The sequence below is a fragment of the Echinops telfairi genome, unplaced genomic scaffold (genome assembly GCF_000313985.2).
Source record: "Echinops telfairi isolate 266 unplaced genomic scaffold, ASM31398v2 ScPeMD7_31;HRSCAF=116, whole genome shotgun sequence".
In the NCBI taxonomy this organism is placed as follows: domain Eukaryota; kingdom Metazoa; phylum Chordata; class Mammalia; order Afrosoricida; family Tenrecidae; genus Echinops; species Echinops telfairi.
In genome coordinates, this window is record NW_022103928.1 from 46055629 (window position 1) to 46065741 (window position 10113).

General features: G+C 37.6%; 1 protein-coding gene across 1 annotated transcript in view; it reads right to left on the minus strand.

The window, feature by feature from the left end:
- Positions 1 to 2222: 2222 nt before the first annotated feature.
- TXNRD3 (thioredoxin reductase 3) overlaps positions 2223 to 10113 on the minus strand; it is a 45596-nt gene continuing 37705 nt past the window's right edge. Inside the window, exons 13-15 of the mRNA XM_045290152.1 lie at positions 6768 to 6863; positions 4188 to 4322; positions 2223 to 3974 (exon numbers count right to left, since the gene is read on the minus strand). Coding sequence (XP_045146087.1) covers positions 3912 to 3974; positions 4188 to 4322; positions 6768 to 6863 — 294 coding nt within the window. The 3' untranslated portion in view covers positions 2223 to 3911. The remainder of the gene's footprint in view (positions 3975 to 4187; positions 4323 to 6767; positions 6864 to 10113) is intronic.

Here is a 10113-nt window from a genome sequence, read left to right on the forward strand (position 1 = left end):
AGTGCTTTTTTATTTCTAGATTAATTCTGCTCTATTGAACAAATTAACTGGGAGTCCTCAAAAAGTTGATAGCAAGTAGAATTGAAAGTAAAAACCAAAAAAAAAGTAAACAATTTCTCAACATAAGCTTCATCAAATTCAAGACATTGTTTTTAACCAATACAAGCCATTTAATCTATCTCAGGGTCTTAGGAGTTTAACCATGTCAATGCAATCTTTTTTTTTACCTTATTAATTGAAGAAAAATGGGTGCCTTTTAAAGGTAATTTGAGAAACCACAAAGGAGCCAAAAGGAGTCCATCAGGATGCTAAATTGGATGTCTCATGATTTCTCATTGGAGCTCTTGCCAAATTGTTCGTGTTTGATGAGAGGGATGAACAGGAAGGAAAGTGCATTCTTGTGGCAAAGAACTCTCTGATGAAGCTTTCCTGGGAATTTTTCTTTTAAAGAGTTAGTTGACTCTTAAAATACTGTCTTGATATTATCATTCTTTGAAAGTCAACAAGTTAGATGCTTTGAGCATCCCCCAAACTGCTGACCCATGCATTTTTGCTCTGATTTAACCACTTCCACCTCGTGATAGCCACTGGCTTTGATTATGCTGTCTTCAGGCTACCAGTGAAACCACGTTTTATCTCCAGTTACTCTTCTTTCAAGAAATGCTTCAGGATTTTGATGCCACTTTTTAAAAATTTTCCATCAAGACCTCTGCTTTTGTCTGTACCTTATCTGTATTGCAAAAGTTTGGCGCCTATTGAGCAGTAAGTCTGCTCAACCTTAGTTTTTCAGTCAGAACCATGTAAAATGAAAACTTTGAGATGTCTATGGTTTCTGTTGTTAATCATCTGCCCTCTTCAATCAGGACATGAATGTTTCTTTACAAATTCACATGATGGTCTGCCACTATGAGTTTCATCCTCAACACTGTCTGGTCCCTTCTTAAAATGAGAGTATATTGGAGTAAAATTACAATTTAAATAAATCTCCTTCAATTAGGGTTTTGATTACTTCTTGTTATTGGTAGGTGTCAAGGAGTCTGTTCTGACCCATAGTAATCTCATGTACAACAAAACACTGCCTGGTCCTGCACCATCCTCACAAGTGTTCCTATGCTTGAGCCCATTGTTGCAACCACAATGCCAATTCATCTGGTTGAGGGCCGTCCTCTCTTTTGCTGCCCCTCCACTTTACCAAGATGATGTCCTTTCCTAGGAACTGGTCTCTCCTGACAGTGCAATGTCCCAAATGCTTGAGACAAAGTCTTACCATCCTTGCCATACTTCTTCCAAGATACTTTTTTTTTGTCCTTTTAGTAGACCATGATAGTCAATATTCTCCACCACAATTCAAATGCATTGGTTTGGATTCTTCTCTGTTCTTCCTTATTCAACGTCTTTCACATGCACAAGGCTATTGAAAATACCATGGCTTGGGTCAGGAGCACCTTAGTCCTCCAAGCAACACTCTTGATTTTCAATACTCTTAAGAGGTCTTGTGAAAACGGTTTGCCTAATGTAATGCATCTTTTGATCTCTTGACTGATGCTTCCATGAGCATTTATTGTGGATCCATGCATGACAAAATCTTTTGATAACTACAACTTTTTCTCCATTTATCATTGTACCCATTGGTCCAGCTGTGAGGATTTTGGTCTTCTTTACATTGAGTTTTAATTCATACTGAAGGCTGTAATCCTTGATCTTTAGCAGCATGTGCTTCAAACCCTCCTCGCTTTAGGCAAGCAAGGCTTATCATCTGCACATTGCAGGTAAAGAAGACTTCCTCCAATCACGATGCCACATTCTTCTTGATATGATTCAGCTTCACTGATTACTTGTTCAGCATAGATATTGAATAAGTATGGTGAGAGGATACAACCACGCTGCACATGCAGTATTCCCTGGTTTTGTTCAAACAACTGCTTACTGATCCACGCACAAGTTCCATAGGAGCACAATGAGGTGTTCTGGAATTCCCATTCTTCTCAAGGTTATTCATAGTTTGTTATGATCCACTCAACTGAATGTCTCTGCGTAGTCACTAAGACACAAGTAAACATTTTTATGGTATTTGTAAGTCACCTTCACAAAGTATCTTGTGAGATGATACTGAGATTCTCAAGGCAATGATCTCCATTGTTGTTAGGTGCCATCTAGTAGGTTCTGACTCATAGAGACCATAGTAACAGAAGAAAACACCACCCAGCCCTGCAGCATCCTCCCAATTGTCCCTGTGCTTGAGTCCACTCTTGCAGCTCTGTGCCAATCCAGCTAGTTGAGGGTCATGCTCAGTGGCCCAAGCAGATGCCCAAGGCTTCCAAGATCTTTGTTTCATTTTACTTTGTGGTTCTGGGAAACTTCGGTTGTGTTGGGGGGAAACTCAGCAACACACAAAGGGGTTTTAAAAAAAATATTTTACTGTAATCACTTGAGAGCTTTGTTCAGACCTTCTCCATATTGTGTGATGGGTTTAGTTACTGTCCACCCCTTATAACTAAGCTCAAATACAGCTGCTTCTCCTACACTACTCAATGACCACATTCTGTTCCATACATAAGTGAAATTAATAGCATCTTTATGATTTCCATTACACTCTTGTGATCAGTTAAACAATTACTACACACTATGTTCTTTTTTGCGGGGAGGAAGTGGGGGGGGGGCTTTACACTTGTTAGTTTTCTTTTGCCAATAAGAAAGCAACTCAATAAATGATCTTTGTATTTATCCTCTGTGGATCCCTTCCTTGTTCTACCTCCTGTTCCAAGGGGAGCAGCAAAGTAACTGTTGTATAGGCGGTACAATAATTTCTGTAGATAACGTGGCCTACTAATTGTTCCTTGGTTTAAATTTCTTTCAAATGTATGCCTAGAAATTCTGACTATCAAGCTCTCCAACCCTATAGCACTGGGATAGATGACTAGATCACCACTTATTAAAACAGGGGCTGCCTTGAGTAAGCTAAAAAAGACAACAGGTCTTCCAAAGGGACCTTGGATAGATCCATTTCTCTAATTCAAGAAATCATGCAATATCGCCAATGCATTTATTGAACTTGACAGTTGTTAAACAGACTGACTTGAATAATTTATTAAATTTGAATAATTTTAAAGTTTTAAAACTAGATATATAATATTGAAACCCTTTTAAAATGCAAGTCGTAAGATCAACATTAAAAAAAATTCAAGTGTTTTTCCCTTACATGAGACATTTTGCTCAGTCTAGAAACATTAACAGTTAGAATGACTTCCAGGTAATCATCCTTAGGAATGTGTAGGTGGAGAAAGCAAGAGTCAGGCTTTGATAGTGAATTAAAATGCACTTAAAGGAGAAAAATGTGGACTAAAATCTATACAGTATTTGTGACTTTTTACTAATGCCACTTATAGTCTTCCACAGTCAGCTAATCCAGTGTGCTTCCACAGATGACCCCCACACTCACCAGAGATCATAAGTGAATTCTAGCCCCACCCATCAGAAGATGAACCGTTAGTCAATTTTATAACAGACAAAATCTATTAACAGATAAAACAAAGCAATGAGATAAAAACCCAACCAACCAGAAGCGTTAGCTTCAATTAACTGTCAGAAAAAAAATGAAGCTCAACTCTTACATTTGAAAACAACAACAACAACAACAACAACAGTATTTTGACTTCTGGGAGAGTCGGTCTTAGCCCCCCTCACCAAGAGGTTCCAAGCTAAGACATCAAGAAAGCAGAGAAGCTGCTTCTCCAAGCCAGTCAAGTGCACTGAGGAAGATACCCTGCTGCTTGCCTGTGTTCCTCGTCCCACTCTCAGACCCGCTGCACCGCTGGGGTCCGAGGTAGCTTCTCTCTGAGAGCGGTTTTAAGTCTCCCAAGGAATCGTGACTATGACAAGGAAACAAAGCAAAAAGGCAGCAGGATTTAACCTCAGCAGCCTTTCTGAGAGATGTCTAGTCCCGAGGACTTTGTGATCTCCAAACTGGTGAATACCTGTTCAAAAGGGGAAAAATAAATAAACGTGTGTTTACACATTAGTATTGCTTAAAGAGAAACATTTGTAATATCATATTAGCCTAAGGAAAAAAAAGATGTGTTTCCAAAGGAAGCAATTACTAATATAAATACTAGTAATGTACTTTATAATAGCTTTTTTTAGACTACACCAAATACAACCAAGAACAACAAATATTCCTGCTTCTGTACCTCTCCACATGTGGGGTGAATTCCAATGGTGTTATCAAGCAGCTGTTTTGTAAGACCACATTTCATTGCAGCTGCAAATCCTTGGGTAATTTCGCCAGCATTTGGTCCAAAGATATGAAAGCCGATCACCCGATCCTTTAATACAGGCACAAAACAAAAAGAAGCCACATCGATCAATAGTTTGCATAAGAATCTATTCACTCCAAGTTCATAGTTAAAATTTACAGCATCTACTATATAAAAAGAACTCTAGTACCGACTTATCAGAGAACCTTACCATGGGCCACTGTAAGACTGTTCAATGAGGCAGTAAATGCACGTCCAGAGTTAATTTGCACTCAAATTTGCAAAATCAAGCAATTTATGGACTGTTGGAAGGAGTTCATTAGTAGGATGTGCATTCCTAAATTATGCAGAAGTGGCAAATAACAACATAAGAAATCTGAATTAAAGTCCTCCACTGGAATAACTCTAAAACAGCAGCTCTTATTGGAAATGCCACTCTTGGTGAGGGAAGCCAGGGGCCTGGTTCCTAACAGGAGTGGTCTACCCTGGGCACCCCAGAGACTGCAGGTAGGAAATGCAGGGTGCCTCCTCCATCGGAGGGGCAGCTCGGGGTGCCATCGCGTCCCCAGGAAAGGGCTCATTCTCGGCTGTCTGCTCCTCATGTGCTTTGTCATCGGAGCGCGCTCTTTCTTTTGATTTTCAAGTCAACGTGTGCAACAGAAGATGAAGAACAGAAAGGGGCAACGGAAGTTATAGGCATCTTAAGAGTCTTCCCGTACTGATATTCTGGAAGAATAGAGGGTCAAAGCACCCTACTTCCTGGCCCTCCAGAGCAGTGTTTCTCCGGAAATGCAAAAGGTCACAGGGATGGGGTTTGGGGAAGTGAAAATGCAATTTATGGGCTCCACTAACTGAATTGGAATTGAGGAGACCAGGTAGTTTTAAACAGACATTCCTGTGACTGGCCTGGCCATTAACATTTGAACCCCACTATAAAATTCAAAGATGCTTCGAGCTATCTGATGGGGATCCAGAAAAAGGATGGGGACAGTGGCTGCCCCGAGGAAACACTTGATGCTCTCCTCCCTATCACTTTCCTTTCCTTTAAGCTGCCAAAAAACAGTAAACACAGTTACGCTATTGCAATCATTCCAATTCTCAGATCCACTGTTTCAAATAAGTACTATACTTAAAATCGCAGGAGAAAATAAGGCCTTTGTGAAATAAGTAAGTTATTTTAAAGTGGCATTTTTGAAGCAATAACCAAAGAAAAAATATACCTGAAAAGTCCTATGTAAAAATAAAAAAAAATTTTTTTATCCATGCAGATTACTAAATGCTACATTATACTGAACAAGAAGCAATGAGATGATAGGAATACAACAGAGACTAGTAGCTTCTAATTTACATGGTAATAGTGACATCTATGCAAGGAATTCCTTCTCTTTCTCACTTCTCAGTGAGATCACACACGGTAGCACATTCAGCGCTTGAGAAAATGATTCAATCAATCTACCATTATTTCTGTGGAGATTATCTGCGGTATAGACTATCCACAATGGGTTAATTAATATCACTGTCCAGCTCACTATCTTCACTACTCAGGCAACAACAACAACAAAACACATGCCAATTAGCTATCAGATATAACCTTCGTCTTCTGTCATACTGAAAAGATGAATAAAGATCCCACCTGAGAATTAAATGATAATGATTTATTTTGAAAATTTATATAAATGCCCATTACTGATGTTCATAGTTATCTCTTTTTAATGTTTTATCTCGCCAGATATATACTCTTAAATGGAGAGAAACCAAGTCCTCATACTCTCACTATTTTTTTTAAAATCACAACTTACAGTTCTGTTAGGTAGTTAGAACAGGGACCAAGGGCATGCTCAGAGATTCGCTCAGAGATTTGCCCCAGACAGGAAGGAGTGTTACACCAAGGTGGGCGGTACACCTGGACTGGCCCCATCTAGGCCAGAAACAGTTCCAATTATAGGTTGGCTACAATTTTGATGTTCACCTCAGTTATAAAGAAGGCAAAAACTATTATAAGAGATTATCCATCCAATTGCTTCTTCTCTAATGAAAATCTTAACTGGGACTTAATTAACTAACAAGTTTTTGCTTTGTGCAAGCCTAGCTTTCTAGAGGTATTCTGACATCACCTTCAATTTACAAAATGCATACACACATATACCTAAACTGATGATCATAATTTTCAAATCATCAAATTCTAAATTGCCAACTTATATATATTTGAAAAGAGAATAATTTCAATACTATATTTTGACAGAGGATTATTAAAATTCAATTACAATCCACTTGTTCAACCTCAGTGAATTAGATGGAGCTTCAAAAAGGTTGTGGACAAATTCCATTATCTTTCCATTTCATTTTTCCACAAACTTTCTAAAGTCCCCTTGTACATTATTAACTGGATAACAATCTGAATAATGTCTGCCTTGTTCTCAAAGCTATCTTTAAAGAAATTATAGAAGTACAAATACAAGAGTAAAAGTCACATTTTAAAGTAACAGCATTTCAGCTTCCTACCATATTACATACATTGTCAAGCCTATTGCAAATTATCTTTGCATAACAAGTATTGTTGTCTCTGTCAGCAACCGTCCACTCAAGAGGCCAGAACAAAGTATGATAGACCTGGAAGACACAAAGAAAGGGGACAGGGCCAAGGTTAATGCATATTCAAACCACTCCTTGAAATACTGTTTAATTATAAGAAGAAAATGTTCTCTAGAACAGCTTTTGGAAATTTAAAATTTTATGATTATAAATGTATCTGGTAGGGAAGGGTATCTGGGCAACCAAACAAGTATGTTTACCTTTGTCTGCACTGCTTGCTACCAGCTCAAAAAAGTTATATTAACTAAATTCAATGTTCATACATCTGTATAAAACTGAAGGAACCCCGGTGGCACAGTGGTTATGCACTGAACTGCTAACTGCAAGGTCAGTAGTTTGAAACTGCTAGCTGCTCCTCAGAGAAAGACAGGCTTTCTACTCCTGTAGAGCCTTGGACACTCCCGGGCAGTTCTCACCCTATTCTATAAGGTCTCTCTGAGTCAGCATGGACTTGCTGGCAGTGCGTTGGTTTCGTATATTTGTTTGGCTGGTGGTGTAGTGGTTTACAGCCCAAGGGCCTACCAATGGATGAGTGCAATGTGGGACACACAAGGGGGCTTCAAACAGTCCAGGAAAACAAAATAATTAACGAAAATTTTCTATGACTTTTTAAAGTTCCATCATACATGCATACATTGGACTACTACTCCGCTACGAAGAAACATGAGTGCAAAAACATCTCAAAACATGAATCAACCTGGAGAACACTGTGCTTACTGAAATAAATACACCACAAATACCTCTTCTCCCAGTGTCATGTGTCTGCAAACATTCCTTCGCTTTGGCTACTAGCCCCTACTTCTACCTTCTATTTCACACAGCCTTCTCCTTTTGTGTCTCATTGAAGGCACTTCCCATTGGACTTTGGGCCCACCCGTGCAGTCCAAAATGACCTTATCTTGAAACCTATCACTTAATTACATTTTCAAAAACCAAGTTTACAAATAAAGTAATATTCACAAGTTCTAAGGATTAGGATGTACATATCATTTTGTAGAGAAAAATCTGAACACTGCAGTTGGCTATAATAAAAAGACAGGTAATAGCAATGTAGATGGGGATATGGAGAAAAAAAAACCCCATATAATGTCAGTGGGATTGTAAAATGGTGCCACTGTTTTGGAAAAGAGTCTAGCAGTTCCTAAAAAAATTAAACATAGGTTTACCCTTATGACCTAGCAAATCTATTCCTGAAGAAATGATAACATAAGCCCACATATAAAAGTCCACAGCAGGATGATTCAAATTAGCTAAAAAAAAAAAAAAAAGAGTGGTAACAATCCAAATGTCAATTAAGTGATGAAAGGGCAAATAAAATATAGCAATCTCCATATGATGAAATATTACTCGGCAATAAAAAGAAGTGATGTGTTGGTTCATGTGACAACATGAACACATGCTACAGGAAACCAATCAGAGACACACTGAAATCCACTCGTGCATAACAGAGATGTCTACAGAAACAGAAAGTAGATTAACCAGGGCCAGAGGTATGGAGGTGAGGAGAAATGGAGATCGACTACTAGTAGACACAGAATTTCTCCTTGGGGTAATGAAAATTAGTGTAAAAGTGACTCTGTGTGGTCACAAAAGTCTATGAATATACTAACAAACCATTGAATTGCATACTATACGTGACAAATTATAAGTTATGTGAACTATAACTCAATAAAGCTATTATTTTAAAAACTGAACTTTTCACTACTGAACCACACAGTAAATGATGACAATTACTCTCCTGCACAACTGTTTATTTTCCAAACCCTAGCAAGATTCTTCAAAGAAATGGAAAAACTAACCACCAACTTCATATGGAAAAAAAAGATGCCGAGGATAAATAAAACACTACTAAAAAAAAAAGTAGAAGGCTTCTCTCCTCATTTCCAAAACCAAGGTAATATAGCCAAGGTAATCAGAGCACCTTGGTATTAGTGTGCAGTGAAGGAAATTCAAACCAATGGATTAGAACAGAGGACCCAGGCATACAAATAAGCATCTACATACATCTGATGCTTGATAAATGAATAAAAAACATTAAATAGGGAAGAGAGTGTCTTTTCAACAAATGGTCCTGGAAAAGGTGGCTCTTCACCTGTAAAAGAATAAAACCTATACTTCACAATACATACAAAAACGAACTCAAAGTGGATCAAAGACCTAAATTAAAATTAATTTCAAAAATTTAAAACATAAGAAAATTAAAGACTTAGGAGTATGATAACCATTGAAAAAATAAGGGCAAATTTAAGGGCCCTAATACAAGGCATAAATACACTACCAAGCATAATGGAAACACTAACATTACAGAAGACCAAAGACTAAGACCGCCTAAAATATGACATTTATGTATATCAAAAGACTATCGAAAGAATAAAAAGAGAACTCACAGATTGGGGGAAAAGCTTTGGCAATGGAATATCAGATATAGGGCCAATCTCAAAAAATCTATAGAAAACTGTTTTACTTTAATAAGAAAAAACACAAATACTACAGTCCAAAGATGGGCAGAAGACATGAATAGACAATTTACTACAGAAGATATCCAGGCAGACAACAATCATATGCAAAAATGCTCACAATTTATATACAAGAAATATAAATTAAAATGATGATAGGTGGTAACCTAACACCACACCAACAGTAAAATTCCTAAAAACAGAAAATAACAAATAAAAAAAAAATTTTTTTAAATAACAAATGCCAGGGTGTATGTGGGGAGATTGGAGTCCTCATACACTGCTGGCGGGAGTGCAGAATTGTACAGCCACCATGGAAAACAGTACAGCATTTCCTGACATACATGGGAATAGATTTACATAACCCTGCAACCTTTTCTACTCAGTACATACCCCAAAGAAATAAAGAACAAAATATGGATAGATGAACATTCATCCTTATTGCAATGTTTCTATAACAACAGAAAGATGGAAACAGCCAAAAAGCCCATCTGTGGAGGATGGTTACAAAAAGAAGCAAAGTAACACTGAAACCAACTTCAATGCTTTTGTAGCAAATGGGCTAGTTACAAACAGTTTAAATAAAAAAATTAAGTTAAGTTTTCTTCTCTCTCTGAATACTACTTCTCTACCATTGTTAGCATTGTTTACTGAAAGGTTATGACTTATACTTAAGTTGGGCCATCTTTGCTGCCCACTAATATTAAATTGTGTCTATCTCCTATGTATTAAAATATATTTACCTTACTTTTCTTATGTTATTAACTCTATCTTCAGTCAGTCATGTAGTTAAGCTTCCAATGCACAGCTGC